General features: G+C 40.4%; 1 protein-coding gene across 4 annotated transcripts in view; it reads right to left on the bottom strand.

The window, feature by feature from the left end:
* The window catches only part of adgb (androglobin), a 39017-nt gene that overhangs the window by 18835 nt on the left and 2901 nt on the right, over positions 1-17281 (bottom strand). For 3 of the 4 annotated variants that reach the window (XM_069158213.1, XM_069158210.1, XM_069158211.1), the window contains exons 6-16: positions 14115-14254; positions 12222-12308; positions 10153-10328; positions 7564-7640; positions 6698-6872; positions 6195-6288; positions 5463-5610; positions 2997-3042; positions 1835-1946; positions 1662-1725; positions 1403-1483 (exon numbers count right to left, since the gene is read on the bottom strand). In XM_069158213.1, coding sequence (XP_069014314.1) covers positions 1403-1483; positions 1662-1725; positions 1835-1946; positions 2997-3042; positions 5463-5610; positions 6195-6288; positions 6698-6872; positions 7564-7640; positions 10153-10328; positions 12222-12308; positions 14115-14254 — 1200 coding nt within the window. The remainder of the gene's footprint in view (positions 1-1402; positions 1484-1661; positions 1726-1834; positions 1947-2996; positions 3043-5462; positions 5611-6194; positions 6289-6697; positions 6873-7563; positions 7641-10152; positions 10329-12221; positions 12309-14114; positions 14255-17281) is intronic. The other variant, XM_069158212.1, reaches the window with a different exon arrangement.

Genomic DNA, 17281 nt, shown 5'->3' with positions numbered 1-17281 from the left:
GAGAGAGAGAGCAGAGAGCCGTAGGAAGGGATGATGGATAAACTGATAGAAGTGTGGCTTAGTGGAGGAGAGACTGGAGGAAACTATGGAGAAGGGAGGGGAAGGAAGTGAAGAAGCGGTGGGGTTGGGAGGCTGAGGGGAGGAAAAAGAAGAGATAGAAAAGAGCCAAGTGAGCTTAAGAAACATTTGAGGTGGCACCTGACGAGGAGAGACCAAGGCAGTGAATTTAATAATGTAAGAAAAAACATCAGGTGAGAAAGTCAAAGGGGAGGGAAGACTGACAAAGACTACAGGGTGAGAATGCATACTCATCTTGAATGATGAGCAGAATCAATTACTCCATACATGCAGGCATAAAAATACAACCCTACACACACACACACACACACACACTGATACCACAGACAACTTCAGTGGGGTGTCTTCAGTATGTGATGCATGTGACATGAACAGGCAGTGCACTTTACAGAGAAACCTTACAGATTTAAGTAACTATCTATCTATCTATCTATCTATCTATCTATCTATCTATCTATCTATCTATCTATCTATCTATCTATCTATCAATCTATCTATCTATCTATCTATCTATCTATCTTAATACTCTCTGAAGAAAGGCATTTTACACAGGCTGTTATTAACAGAGACTCTAAAAAAAAAAATCACCCTAATTAGTAGTAAAGCTTTATGTAATCACTTGTAATCATTATGTATGCGAATGCCTCAAATATCTTTTCTCTAATAAAGATTTAAGTGTGGAGGTTCATTTAAAAGTCATGGGCCAGGACTAAGCAGGCAGCCACGAAAGATCAAGGAGGTCATTGACAACCGACATCAAAAGGTAATAAATTCCCCCATTTACATTCACCTGTTTAAGCACGCTCCATATGCTGTTGAAGAGCACTAGATGAGGCGGGAAGCTCCAAAATGTTTAGGCTATTTTTGTCAAATCAAAAGACCCGTGTGACATGTTTTCATAAATTCCTCTATAGTCACTTTTTGTACTCTTCGATACGTCGTAATTGTTTTGCCTTAACAGTAGCACAGACTGCAAAAAGGATCAGATGAATGAAGCATCTGCAACACAAACTTTAAATTTCTATAAGAATCAAGCTTAGAACTGAGCTTGGTAGTAGCTTAAACCATCAATATCTAACTTATGAAAGGAATGGATCTGAGCTAAAGTGTGATGAACAACTGTCAACCCCTGCTGAATTTCAGCAGGAGCAGCATATTATTTTATTTGTTTTGCGAGAGATTAAGTTACCTTACTTTTATGCACTAGTCACAGATCTACTTTCATACAACTCACATGTACAGGGTTAGGTATGTGTCCATGTGCATTTCTTAAGAGTGCATGCGTGTGTTTCTGTGTGTTGTGCATGTCTACTTCTGGGCCTACCACAACAGGGGATCCACTGATTAAGCTTGTAGGTGATCCAGTGCTGCTGATGCCTCCTGTAGTTTTGGACACAGTGGTGCTCTGCAGACAATAACAGCCAAGTTCATTGCAATATATCCAATACATTCACCATCAATATGTCAAAGCACAAACATATGAAAACCTGTGGGAAAATAAATCAACAGCTTTAACATTGCCAGCTTTGTAGAGTAAACCTGCAGAAATTAGTCACAGAGTTATTTTGTGAAACATTATGTACCTTAAAATATGATCGCTGGATATGATGCTGGTAAATCTGTTGCTTATGAAACACCAAGAGAGCCCTGGAAGAAAAGTATTATAATCTTAATTGTGGTTTTTTTCACAACTGTCTACGATTATCCACTATGTTTGCAATGCATAAGTACATATTTGTGTCTATCTGTGTCTCACTGGAAGCCGTTAGTTAAATCATCCAGGTCCACCCAGGTCTCCTTCGGGGAAGGTTTGACAACAGCTGAGAGTTCCTCAGTTACAGGCTCCTTCTTTGTAGTTTTAGGTTCATCTGGAAGGAAGGTTCAGATTGCATAATTTAGGAATGCAGTTCCTGATAAATTATGAGTTTAAAACATTTTTGTTGGGTTACGCGTGATATGTAAAGTAGCGGGTGCGCAGTACACAGCCGCCGAGCATAGAGATGGATTATAAAGCAAAGTACTGTGTTTAATATCGTCCATGGCTAATAGAAATTGGCAGAATCTTAGTAAAAGAAAAACATGTCTTTATCAAGCTGAGTAGCATCCGAGTCGACTCGTATTTTTCATGCCGCACTTGGTTCTAAATGGATATGGAATTGCCTGTGAAATCTTCCATTTCAAAATGCTGCGAGTAACAAAATGCCTTTTCTCTTGTGACTCCAGTTATCCGAGACTCAAATCATTATCTTAAACATAGTGAGTCGAATTGGCCAAACTCCCACATAATGGTATAGTGTAACTGCACATGCACATCTATACTCCCACTCACCGACTCCCACTATCTCAATGCGTGCAGTGCAAAGCAGTAGACATATGCACACAGACACTCTCCACCCCAAAACAAACACACAGATGCACACACACACACACAAACAGTCTGTCTGCCCCCCAGCTCTACTTAAAGCGAGAGTCTGATCAGAAAGCTGAGGCGGCAAGGGCCAGTGTCCCTGCTTCTGAGCAATGGTGGTCCGCTAACTCCAACTGCAGGTGTTACTAAGCAACTAAACGGGGGCAGAGAGAAGGCAGGGAGTTGGCTCGTTGTCACCAGGCATAATTTCAGTTTTTATCTTCTTCAAAGTGTCTTGGCCAACTGATCGAGGCACGGAGAGAAAGATGGAGGGAGGGGAGATAAGAGATGCAAATACTTCTAATCAAATTAATTGGACTATGCTGCACAGATGCTGTTCAAGTCAACCAATAATGAAGACCTTCACGACATCTTCAATATAACAGAATTAATGAGCATCTGCTCATTTTGGAAGTTGAATATTTGACCTCGGGTAAAGCGATCTTGTTTACAGATGCAAATTTTTTTGAACATATATGAGGGCCTAACATTGCAAAGGAACAGCTTTTACCAATGGAGATGTCATCATTGTCCTTCTTCTCGTCCTCTGCAGTAACCTAAAGGGATGAGAGAGAGAAAAAAAAAAAAAAAGAGTGAGAGAGGCATGAACTGTGAGTTGCTGACAGAGTAACACTGCCAGAGATACGCCTCCACCCTCTAGTGATTCCATGCCAGCTGTGGTGTTGCACCATTCTTGCCCAACACCGAGACACGGTTTAATGTGACAAGGGCTGCTCCTCCCCTGCTAAAAACACCACCAGGGAAGACCAGCTCTAATTTATTTGGACTGTGAGCAACAAATGAGGAGTTATTATGTTGTTTAGCATGGTTTTTCTCTTAGAGGGGAATTCAGCAGCTCTGATATCATGCTCATCTGGCCAAAGCAATACAAAAAAATATGGTGAATTAAGCATATCAAAACATTAAAATACAAAATTCTTCTGAACCTTCTAACTGGGAAAAACAGGAGGTGGTGTGGTCTGGAAAAAGGCAGTTATCTAAGCTACGGGCAGAAGTGGAACACCCGTGTCAACTACCTAAACTTTCTTCAAGGCCCCATCATTTTACTTTTTTTTTTCAGGACAAATCCTGGTGAATGTCCAACAGTTTACTCAACTCTGAATAAGAATTGTGTCTTTGTGTCGTGTAACTTCAAAGCAACCCCTGCCAAGACTCTCTGATGAGTCAAGAGTGTGTGTCTGTGTGTGTCTACGTGTGTGAGTCACCACTTGTGTGAATAAAAACCCAGAGACCCAGACAGACAGAAAGAAGCATTTCGATTGGGAGGCACACTTGACCTCCTCTCCCCCACTACAGCAACACTTTCCTGCAAGAAAAATTTCAACTTGCACACCTTTTTGTGTGAATGTTTCTGCATGTTCACAATAATGCATAAAGGTTTGAGTGAAGCTCTGAGGCATGGTATGTCCGGTCCACCCACAGCATACCATTTTAGCAGACTGCTTGTACAGGAAGGGGACATTGAGACTGATAGAGTTTACACACAAAGCTCCTGGGATTTTTCGTTACTACTTTTGGTGTAGACGGCTATTTTTTTTCTGAAATCAAATCACATTCATTGTTGATGGGTGGGAGCGGGCATATAAACCCACACTTCATGGGGCTTTATTTTACACAATTTGCTCAACAAGAGACCCCGTCCAAATTTCCCTTGACTATTTTCTTCAAGCAAACTGAAATTATGGAGATACTTTGGTGATTTTGTGATTCATCGCAACATATTAGAACTTAGAACAAAACGCTTACACCAGGAACTAATGCTCTAACCCACACTACAGCTGAGTGAGTAGACCATTGAAGGTATTAGGGGCATCATGTGACAGCACCTTCTTCTATCCTGGGAACTAGGCATAGTGGTTGATTCTGTTGGCCAGGGTTGACAGAAACAGAGGGAGGGGTCAAAACAGAAAAGAAAAAAAACCTTCATTCTTGATTTACAGTCAGTCAGCACATTATCCGTCATGTGCTTGGGAAGAGCGAGAACACACACTCAGTATAAATGTGGCATACATATGATACATGCACAAACCAACCCAAACGAGTGTATGTGTGCACACATCAAACGACACATCAAATTAGCTTGTCCACCCTGCCCTAACCTAACCGCTCTATAACTGGTCACAGTTACACAAGAGGGCGATTAATATGAACTATATTTTTCCTCTGTATGCCAGGAGTGAAGTGTAATAATGAAGCCCCCAGGAGATGCAGACACTGATGGCTCACCATCTAATTGCGCTGCTTTTTTCATCAGCACAGTACACGACCTCTCCCTGTATGAAACCCACGCGCCCTGTTCACTACCACCATACACCAGAGATTCTCTTTTCCCATCTCCCTCTATTTCCTGCTCCGCTTTCATCTCTCCCTGTCCAATCGTCACTTTCTTTCAGTTTTTCAGTCCCCTTCCTTTCTTATTGTACAGTACAGTTGTCCCCCTCCTTATTCCTTGCAATCTTTGTTTCTGTCCTCATCTCCGTGTCTGTCCAGTGCTGCTGCTCTGAACCCCACCCCCTGGTATTTTCCTTTCCTAGCTGGTTCTCTCTTTAGTGCAGATGTGCCCCTGGTCAGTGGTGGCCTGGCTGGGAGACAACAGAAGTGACTTTGAGACTGGGGGATGGAAGCCTTGTTGTCACTGACACACAAACTACTCTGATGAGCCTTCAATTGCATGCTTACAGGGTAAACATAGGGGTGAGGGAACACAGAGGAAGCAATGAAGTGAATAAATAACAGGAGGCAACAAAATTTTGGAGACAGCTGCTGCCATTAGTTGTTTTTTTTCCGACAAATGGCATTACCCAGGGTTTCGCAGATCCTTAAAACTATTTATAGGGTGAAAACAACTACGTAAGGTCTTATATTACCAATATTCTGGAAACAATTATCTGTAAAATATTAAATCCACACAATCGAATATACAAATGAATATTGTACAGGCAATAATTCTATGTACCTCTTTTTCATCCTTGCTGTTTGGTGAGTTGGTGGTGCATTCAGTTGCATCGGGTTCAAAGCCTTCTCGACATTCAGTCTCTTCCCCCTCAGTAATGGACACCAGAGATCTGTGGGAATGCTTCTTTGAAGCGCTCTGCTTGGCCTCTCTGACACACGACGACACATATTCATGGAACAAGTTATGTGTGGATGCAGCGCATGCATCATATCATAAGCATGACATCTCATCTCATGGCAACACTTTTAGAGGCAATACACCATGTCATCCACATGAGTCATACATGCCACATTATAGACATCAAAGTACAGCAGAGCATTTCTACCATTAGACTGCTTTGATCTATGAATTTATTTTTGGCTTAAGCATGTATAAAAACATTTGTTTCAGTCAGTATCGTAGTAGTTAAAATGGCACAAATTCCCAATCCCAAAAGAGCTTACATTTCTCAACTACTACCAAGTAGTATTATTGGCTTGTTGCATTGAAAAATAGAAATAGAGAGCGGGATAGAGCAAGACCATGGGAAAAAGGGAAAAAGACAAATTTGATCATAATAATGTTCTCTGGTGATCTCTGTATATAAGCTGTTTTCTTGCTTTCTTTCCTCGACAAAGAGGTAAGTGCATGCACAGGTTACCTGTATAATACTGAAAGACTCTTTGCAGAGTAGAAGAACAGAAAACATTTTTTTTTTTATGTTTTAAATGTACATTATTTCAGTATACGCACAGTTTTGGTTTTGAGCCATCCCTGCTCTTGACACCGACGGAGAGAAAAGGAGTGGCAATCCCAATGAACTGCTCTGGTTTTGAAAAAGGGATCTCTGCAAAAAGAAAAAAACCTTTACACATCACGCTAACACTGCTTTTTCACGCTGACTTTTTACTGCATCTTCTGTTTTTCACTCAGAGATCAGCTGATGTCAGATATGCCTGAGCCAGCAGCTATTTTCAAAAGTGAAATATTGTAGCTGCCCTCCTATTTTCATTTCAGCATGTGGTGCTGTATGCCCTCTGTCCTGTAGGTTTGAAATCTCCTGCATTAACACACACTTTTTGTTCTAGTCATATTTATTTATGACATTCACCTACACGCTATCTCACAATTTGTGCTTTTCGGTTTGTTTGATATCCTCCCCTGCATCCTCCTCCTGGTTCCCCTTCACCACCTTTTTTTCCAAATTTAATTTTAACATATTTCATTTCCTGCTACCTTCGCCGTCTCTCACTCACTCTGTGGTTCTGAAGTGACCACAATGTTCTTGGGGGGACGGATGAGTTTCCATTGGGGTACAGGTGGAGATTTGGGTGGTGGATCCAGCGGGCAAGTGCGGGTCCTCGTCAAAAGGACAATGTGGCTGTGCAGCAAGGTGAGACCGTAACGATGTAGAAGTTCTGCAGGATTAGCCTGCGTGACCACACAAAGACAAACGTACAGAAATATACACTCATGCAGAACACGTGCAATTTCAGTCTTTTGGATAAACTACAATTCATTTATGGTTTTAAAAACAAACAGCTGTTTAAAATTTACACTCCTATACTGACAATTACTGTCAACACTAACCAACTGAACAGGGGAGCTCAAAAAGTCAACAGGGAATTCTGACACAAGATCACTGGAGTAATTTAACATCTCAAGCAGAGAAGAATCTTGGAAATTGTCCTCCAATTAGGTTTAGCATGGGTGTAAAAAAAAAAAAAAAAGGGAAACCTTTTGAGGCAAAACATCCAAATAGAACACACCACGCCCCCAGATTGAAATCAAACATAGTTTAATAACCACCACCCACTGCTACTACAGCGCTTCAATGCATTTTGATATTATTGTGCTATATAGAAAGCAGTAGGTATTTTAAAAATGCATTAAATTGTGTGAACATGCAAAAAAAACATGATATTATACATTAATATATGAAGTGATTCAAGAAAATTCATGCGGGGAGTATGTGAATCTGTATGCTTCCACATTTGAGATTAATATCTGAGTGCCACCAGCAAAGTGTATCTCGGAACAGTATGGCTGAAGTGCTAAACTTGTACTTGTGAGCAAGTGTGTATACAGTCAGGTAGTGAGAAAGAATTGAAAAAAGACATACCATTTGGCCAAACCCAAAAGGATATTCATGTAGTTGATGAGGGTAGTAGCAGGCACACACCACTAACTCAGAGCCACCTGAGAAACACACACAAAAAATAACATAAGTAACCAACAGGTAAACTCATGCAAACATACATAAGCATGCACATTGCAACATTACAACATGGACACATTGACAATCACATTGTAGACTTTGCACAGTGTCACTAGACAGTGGATTTTATTGAGAGACTGAAAATGATTTACTCCGATTTAACATACAGATGAAGTAAAAGTGGCATCTAACAGTGCTCGAAGTGGGCTTTACTCACAGTAATGGTAATTCCACTCCTCGAGGTACACAGAGTTTTTATTGCGTACTGGCAATTCTAACAAAGTGCTTTTTCTTCCCTCTCGATATCAGGTTATCTGTGAGGTTCATAATGTCTCTGTATAAACTTGATTACCAAGGGGGCACTTCATGACACTCGTCTTTTCCTGTTCTTGCTTGCCAGCTTTTCTGTCAGCGGCTAGTCTAAGTAACGTTATATTAGGACTTCAAAAGTAAAATCCTTCCCGACCAGGTCTAAATGCAGGCTTGGAGCAGAAAGCTACTGAGAGCAGTGTTGACGTAACAGGAGCATTAGCAATAAAACTTGTAACTGCAATTCAGTTTAAACCCGGGACATACTGGTGCCATTTCCGGAAATTCTGTTAACATCTTCTTCATTTTGAGTAACAGTGTTGTTTGTCCTTCCAAAAATGTCTAGGGCTTTCTGAAATGATGCTCCCATCAAATATTATATGAAATAATCCAAATAATTCTAACTGTATGGTGTTTATCATCTCAAGAGTTTGAATGAGGAAATGGCTGAAGTCACCATTCAGACACTTTAAACGCTGACATCAACAAATGCAAAGTAAAGCTGACAAAAGACAATAACTGAGCTTTTCCAGTCAATGTTAAATGAAACCCTGGAGATGTGAAAACACTATTGGCCACCACAAGCATAAATAAGACAACAAGGCTATATCAAGGCTCGGTAGAGAGTCACCGCCCCTATGCATCTTAGAGTATAGCGTATAAAAGCACAAGGGCCAGGAGACATGGAAAATCAATTTAAAAGGACCATGTTGTAGAGAGATGATAGCACGGCTAGGCTAATATAAAGGCTACACATTAAAAATTGAACAGAGATGTGGTTCTCACACTGCATCGTGATTTTTGCATTTCAATTTGTGCATTTTAGTGGAATATAACAGTGAGCGCCAAAACAGTGAGAGAAAGAACGTGTGGTTTTTTTGTGTTTACATGTGTACGAGAGCACCATGCAGTGCGTTTCCCTTAAGAGGAAATGTGTGAAGTAATACCACTTATGCAAGTATGCCATCACACAATGTTATTATCCAGCACTTGAATTGTTGCAAACAAGCAGGAGAGCAAGGTGCAGTCTACTCTCAGAAAGTGCATGCATACATACATACATATAACTGTAATCAATATGGCAGAATGACAAAATGTCATGACGAGTTTTTGAGGACAATATTTTGAATACAACATGAAATATAATACAAAAAGACATTTTTGTCCCACAAAAGGACATTATTTTGTCTCTTTAGTTTGATTTTTTTGACACTGGAAGTTCAGCTTATTCCTCTTAATTTTGTTTGTAAAACACGGTATAATACCATATGATTAGTGTGCTTGAGTGGATTGAAAATGCATTTAAATTACAAATTCCTCTTTAAATGAATTGTAAAGGCTTGCAGATGCTTTTCTTTAAGCTGCTACTATGAGCTGAAACAACTCCAAGCCACGCACTCCTTTCTGATGACATGTTTCAATGCTGCCATCATCAGATAACCACACTTGACTTGGGAGGCTCCTCTGCCCTGCGGGAACACGAAATAATTCACCCTTCTCCTGCTCCCTCTGCTGGTTTATTTATGGTTCACCATACACACGTTAACCCTTCCTGCACTCCATAATACATGAGCTCAGAAAAACAGGAAGTGATGCTTGAAAAAACAGGAAAGAGGCAGAAGGGCACTGACTGGATGAGAAGAGGGCCCAGGAATTTCGATATTTTGCCGTATGGCACAATAGTAACACAAGACATGGAGTCTGTATTGTTATGATGTAAACACCCAGAGTGTTGCAAGTGTTATTTCTGCAGCTGTATAAAAGGAATGGAATCAGTTGCAAGAGTGAGTTTCTGAATTCAAGGATGGAGCATGACAATAAATATTTCATTGTCATGCTCCATACTTGAATTTTGGATGCAGGGAGAGGAAGATATATACATAAAACTATATAACTACATATGGTATGCAGTGCATCTATATGCATAGTGCATAGACACCGACGCAAAACACATAAATACATTTCTAAAATCAACAGCTGATAAATTAATCAAATGAGAAAGTAATTATTCAGTGCATACAAATGATCACAGTAATGGACGACTGATTCAATCGAGTCACTCAATTAAATGTGCAACTAAAGTGCGTAATTGAGATGGGTGTTTATACGCAAGTACGTATGATTGCATAATTGTCTGTCTTCCTCTGACTGTGTGTCTGTGTGAAAGTGTGATGCAATTTGAACCTTTACTTTTCTTTGGCTCCGGTTGCTGACTTTTATCGTGATGCAGGGCAGAGTCACGCCCTGCTGCAAGATCTGCACTGTCAGGCTTCATCACTGGCAAACATTTATCATCCGGGTGTGTAAATGCAGGAATGGTGTCTTGTAAAAAATCCCAGATCTTTTTCAGGTACACCGACCTGTGAAAGAGAAAACGATTAGTTCCAGCCTACGCTGGATGATGTTTCACCATCGTCACTTCATGGTTAAAACATTTCCAGTATGTAACTGATAGCAACATCAGGTTTGGTGGGTTTTTTTTCCTTATGAGTCTCAAGTTGTGTACAAGCAGACAAGCAGTGATTTCAGGCCCTCAAGTCTACAGTTTAGTTTACACATAGATGGAAACAATGACTGCTCTGCTGATATCAGATAAAGTCTACTGTTTTTGCCGTTTCTGTTCATGTTCTGTCCCTCTGTTTGCAATACGGTGGGCTGCAGTATTATTGGTCATGTAAAAAGTAAATACAATTTGTGGGGGATTTAAAAATAGGCAGGATGTGCAAGAAAACCTTTAAACATCTCGCAACTTACGGAACTTTGCATCAAAGTTTTCAGCAAGCCAATGTCGGACTGGTGGACAATTATGCACGGTAAGCTATTTCTGCTACAGAGGGTAATAGCATTGGGTCATTTAAACACATTCAGGGAGACAGTTTGAGCCCCAATAGAGGCAACATTAAGCTACCATCTTAATTTAACACACCAGAAAGAGTGAAAATGTTAATGTTTGATTAGTAAGTAAGAGGCAGACTTGTGTTTTTATATTTGAAGGACATATCTTTGTCAATAAATTAGTCATTGACCCAAAAACTCTGCGTTCACCTGCATAATTAGATTATTTAAGAATAAGAGAGAATTCTAAGGCACTAAAAGCTTCTTTAGTTTATCTAAAGGGAGCGCTTCATTGGTTTTCATTGTGATCCTGTCATTCTAATATCACCTTAAGATTAAATATATACGTCCTACTGTGGTAGGTGTCTCCACAAATCCCCGGTGCCTGCTCTCTCTGCAGCCCACTGCTTAAAGGTCAGTCTCCAAGAGTTCAGCAAAATCACAGTCTACAAACATGTCCCTCCATCTTGTTAGCTAACTCGGTGTGGATAATGGCGACAGTGGATTTCAGCGATAATATTGTCAAAAATACACATATATATATATAGCTTATTATACAGTTTTACGATTATAACAATGCATGTTGTGCGCTGATTTCAACAGTCAGTCAGAATAATAAAAACTCCCAGATTTCTAAGGCCAACCAGCTTTCATTAGCAACAAATATCTTATTAGCACTGCCACAAAAATACATACATAATTAGACAGTAGAATATTTGCAGGCAATTGCTATTTTGTAGTAGATGAAGTAAACAGAACCCTGTGTGTTGTTTGTGTGTTGTTTGTGGGTACGTGCACAAATGACTGAATACCCATGTGTCATGAATCAATCTGAAACACAAACATAGTCCTGTTCAAAGCTTGTAGGCGTCGATAGATTCCCCAGGTGACCCAGCAACAACACCTAACCTGCTGAGCCAGAGAGAACAACGCTCCCCGGCTCTCCTCCAAAACATTGTTGTACCATTAAAGTTCCATCACTGACAGGCTGGGATTCTCCACTTTCCACTAAATCTCCTCCCCCTTTGTTTCCATCTTAGATCTCAGTCAATTTCTTACAAAGAACAACTTTTCCATAGTATTGGAGACAGAAAGAATTCTCAGCAGGATTTTGCAACAGTCTACTTTCTAAAACAGTATACTTGAAAAGGAAAAAGGAAAATGTCTGACTGTGTGAGTGAATTTAGTGCCACAGCCTTTACTGCAAAAAAAATCCCAGATATTAAATAGCCTTTTTGATTCTGACTGTATTTTTTTTTTTAGAGAGGACAATGGAAAGCAAACAGAGAGAATCTCAACCCACAATTAAGAGGAGAGATGAATTATATAATGTATATAAGACAGACATAGAACAGAGATAGAACAAGAGATGCGGACGACAGAGATAGAAGAGTGGAGTCACCCAATGAGGATCTTACTTTAAAGGACTGATTTCCGGGATCCAGCTGGTGAGTTTGTGGATAAAGGTGAACTCGCCTATCTCCCCACTGAGCATGGACACGACACTGTGGAACAGACACACAAAAACTGTTTCAAAAAATAAAGACAAATGTGCAGAAAACCAGAGGCTCCATTTAAACCACGCATAGTGGCGCTGGCGCTGTTCTCAAAGACAACTCGTGAAATCATAGTTTCAGTATATGAAATTCATACAATATGTTTGACATTCAAGTGGTTTAAGTTATGAGAATGCTTTCAAATGAAAACCAAAATATGACTTTCTCTTTTTGTAAAAAGGTGAAGAAAGGTGTTTGCTGACTTTATATCGACATCATAGAACAACACCAAAGAGGAGAACAAAGGAAATTAAGCTTCATTAACATTTTATACAAAAAAACTGTTTGTGACAAAAGTTTATATTAGGAAATAAAGAATTTAGTGAAATCATATTATAAAATATATCATAGGAGTCGCCAAATCAACAAACCAGGCATATTTCTTTTTACTTTCTGTGTGACGAAATGTCAAGAATACAGGCCCAACCCATGTTTTACATTTTGAAATTTGTATAATCTTGTAAAGCTCTGTAAATGATTTTGAAGAGTGTACTGTAAGTGTCCTTCACAACAATTTTCACTTGAACCACATGGCTGCAGGCCAACCTATCCAGTCCACAGTCACACCAGAGGAAGTGACTTCATACAACTTTAACGGTAAAGCCACAATCCCTAACCACTACAACTATATGCTCCTCGAAACCAAAGTGAAGTAGCCCTCAATTCAGACACCTGCTTTTCTGAAAAGCCCAAGTAGACACCTGGGCAAAGTTTGGTTCTTGTTCAGTGCAAAGAACTTTCACTATGGCTTATAAATGATTCACCAGGGGAGAGGCTCCTTTGTTTCCTGTCCCAGATGAAACATTTATGTCTCGACCTTCTGTGGACAGTGGAACAGCCACCTTTACACACACGCCATGTTGCCCCATCACAGACATGAGCACTGTCTGTCTGTCTGTCACCAAGTTCAACACAGCCCACGGCAGAGATTAGGTCAGGTGAAGGTTTGGCCAAGTCAGCAAATGGAACTCTGTGGGGGTTCTTCTGAGTGTGAGCTTTTAACTGTTTGGTTCACGTTGTTTCCATAAATGTTGGGACTACATGTGTGTATTCCAGTTGAAAACATAACGTGTTGACCCCTAATTTTACTTTAAAATTCCCCTTTAGTAATTTAGTAATATCGCATAAAATGCTGACAGGAAGAGTTCAATTTAGAGGCCTTCATTTGAGAATATTGAGTTGGTTTTAAGATCTTCTTGAGGTTATAAGGACTGCAAATAAAACACTGGAATCGTGTTAAAGGCGGTACCAGCGCTGTGGGGTTTATTAGTGTCCTTGATCAGGAAAGGTGAAGACATTCTTAAAAATCAGTTTGTAGATTTAATGGCTTGCTTTCATTTTCCTTCATGTAGATGTGATGGCTTCGCATACTAATGGTGAATGATTGTAAGCATGTATTGATATGCATTTAAAATTAGGCAATAGGTTAGGTTAGGTTAGGTTAGGTTAGGTTAGGTTAGGTAGTTACTTTATTAATCCCCAAGGGGAATTTTTTTAAGTACTACTAAAATAGTACTACCCTGTGTACTGCTTCAGTAAAGCAGGGTTAGTGTTCAGAGTTAATATAAAACGGTTCGTGTGCATTCTGTGCGCTGTATTTTCACAGAGGTCTCATTAAAGTCAAGCTGCGACCAAATCTACTGGGAATAAGGCTGAGTCTGTCCTAGAGCAGCCTTATATTATAATTGTGTTCCTACTCCTCGGGGTTGCACAATGAAGCTCTTAGAGTTTCTATTGGAATGTATAGTCACTCACTTTGTGTTGGCCACTTTAATTAGAGCTTTAGCCAACAGCATTGGCCACAGCTCTGACTGACAGGCGGAGGCAGGGAGAAGAAGCCTATTTTCCTCATCGAATGGCATGGAATCATCCACTGTTATCTTCCTCCAAGAACCCTGACAGCAAGAAAAGGAAAAAGACAATAAGTGAAGAGATGGTGTAGCAATTAATGCACCTCAAATATTTTCTCTAACAAATTAGACACTCTCATTATGGTAGTTTTCCCAATGTATTCATATTGGAGCAATTAATGTAAACCTTTCACATTTTGAGATATATGTACTTTTTTTGGTGGCAGTCTGTAACCTTAATATGAAGCTACAGTCTGCAGCTGGCTGTCACTGTTTCACAAGGACAGAGGACTCAAGTGCAGAAACTGGAGGCAGGAACTTGAAGCAAAAAAACGATCTTTACTGACGATAAGCAGCCTCTCGGAAACAAGAAAACCAGGCAGGCAAACAAAAACACAAGGAGAAAGCTGGGGCAGACTCCAAAAGACAGGCAAGGTCCACAACACAGTCGGAAATAAACAGGCACGTAAAGAAATGAGCACTGCAAGGTTAAGGCACCGAATACAACACAACAATCTGGCAACTGAGAAGTAGTGAACTGAGGGTATATCTACAGTGAGGGGTACGTTAGCTGTCTGGGAAGAGGTGAACTGATTGAGGAAATGGGAGCAGGTGAAGTGGGTGTGGTAGACTGGGAAAACAGGGAGACACAGGGAAACAGACTGAATGAAAAACTACAAGGCAGAACCATAACACTGGCTAACTTCAAACAAAGACTCAAAACAGGGAGGAATATAGCACGTCCAACGAAATCTGTCACAAAATCCCCCCATCAGCATCTCCAAACCTCACCAATTAACAAAATATATCTTGCTTATTCAATTTATACACAAACCAAAGTACATATATGACACCACACTGATTTACGATGGGTTATGTGCCGCACTTTGGTTATTTTAAACCAGTAATGTCCTGGGCCTACTTTTGGTTCTGTCACTGTTTAAACAGCAGTTGTTTTGTCAGAAGAAGCTAAATGCAACAACCTCATTAACGACTTTGGTAAAACAAAGTAAAGGCTACCTACATCAACACACAGAAACAAGATATGACATGTTCACCAGGGTTTCACAAACCACTAAATACATATTCAGCTTAAGAGGTATCATCTTACATATGTGCAATATCCTGGCAAATAGCATATTTCTTTCTGTTATCTACAGTCATAGTCATAACTCAGCTGCTGTATATGCAGATTCGCAACTCTGAACATCTTAGACCAGAGTCGAGTATTGCATTAGTTCAGGCAGAGCAGAGACATGGTTCTGCTCAGCCTCTCTTGTTAATGCATCATCTGCTACCAACTAACTAGTAACATTCAAGTGTACCAGCTAGCCTAACAAATCTGACTATTATTATACTAACTCGTTGAGGCGGTCCTCCTCTACCTCCTCTTTGAGTGTTACGTATTTGGTATTGTTGCCTTAAATAGGATCTTATGCTCCTGTATGTAAACAAGGTTGTGTAAATATGTACTACAGTGTAATGCAATTTGTTCTCCCTGCAGAATTCTCAGTGCTGCTCATGTTCTTCAAGAGTTTGATCACAGTACACAACCATTTGCGGTTACCTTCACTTAAATGTTTTCCACTGAAGTAGTAGTTTCCTGTTTGAAGAAGCTTGTTTGTGCTCTCAAGTCCTTTACCAAACCGTCAGTACGTTGTGATGTGGAGGATGACTGCATTTAGAGATAATAAGAGATGTGACTGACTTTGACATTGACTATACCACCACCTAACAAATGTACTGCTCCTGTAAATTATTTGATTCCTCTTTCCATTTCCAAATGGGCCTCAGCTCAGACTCACATCATTACAATAAACACCTGGAGTGAATTAATTTTTTGAAAACCTAATCTGTAAATCTGATTACGGATTCAGCATCAGTTCAGAATCTCTGTGTCTGTGGCCTTTATATTTTCAGCTTTTCTACTGGCATTCGCTACCTTATGCCTGTGTGGTGTCCAAGCTTGCTACATGTCTGTGATGTGGTCTATCTACTCGCTGTCTGGGGGAGTTTCACACTGTTTATAAGTAAAAGCAGCACTAGCAGGTGATAATCTGACAGACTGTGCCTCATTAATTATCAGAAAAGTGTGCATAAGCAATGCAAGCCTATGTACAGTGCAGGCGGGCGCACTCCGCTTCTCACTTGTCCTTCCATTTTCCTGTCAAATTATTGCCCCAAGGAGGAGCTTGATGTGTTCAAAAGGGCAAGTTATAGTAGAGATAAAGAAAATCAAGAACAGAGAGAGAGAGTTTGTTGAAAACAGGGCAAGAAAATGAAAATAGGATGGATATTCTCTCCAGTGGGAAAGAAAATGTTGAACAAAATAAATAAAAGAAGACAGATGTGGAACAATAGATAATCAGATGAATGAGAAAAAAGGAATAACCTATGAGAAAAATGACAAGGAAAAGGAAAAGGGGAGGTGGAGGAGGGTGTGTGTGGGGGGGTGGGGGGGAGCTGGGTGCTTAATGCACTCTCAACAACCATCTGTTAGCGTGCTATGGTTGGCACGGGGACTGCTGCCTACAACTGTGTCATGCTTGTTTGTCAAGGCAACAGTCACAGTGTTACAGATTACCATCACTTTTAGCTCTGTCTTTTTCACTCGCGTGCTGACCCAAATTGTTGTGCGGGAAGAAGTTTCCTCTCTGAAAAGACACAACGATGTAGTGTCGGGTACTTTTAAGATCTGTGGCAAGCGACACGCATACTGAAACTTACAGAACAGCCACTTCAGGCTGTATCCCAGCGCAATTATGACCTTTAATATGTTGCCAAAAATCTGTAAAATCCGAACACATAATCAAAATGAATGACAGTGCCATGCATAACACCCTCACAGGGCTGTGCCTGCTCTTGAGGGTCCTTTCTAAGTGTGGATATCCAACTTGAGCGTTGCTCTCTGAGAAGCAGCTGACTCCTGTTAAGCCTTATCTATTCATCAGACGATGTATGAAGCCCAGCCACGTTTGGCACAGCAGTGAGACTGATTGATTTTAGCTCTGAGAGGATAAGGCGCTCTCACCCCGCCGTCCCTCAGTCCATCCCCATTCCCCTCTCATCTGC

This window comes from Embiotoca jacksoni, unplaced genomic scaffold (genome assembly GCF_022577435.1).
Source record: "Embiotoca jacksoni isolate LCO1_2020_lvr unplaced genomic scaffold, fEmbJac1.0.p SCAF_23, whole genome shotgun sequence".
In the NCBI taxonomy this organism is placed as follows: Eukaryota; Metazoa; Chordata; class Actinopteri; family Embiotocidae; genus Embiotoca; species Embiotoca jacksoni.
Note: the sequence above shows the minus strand (reverse complement) of the source record. Positions and strands in the feature narration are given on the sequence as shown.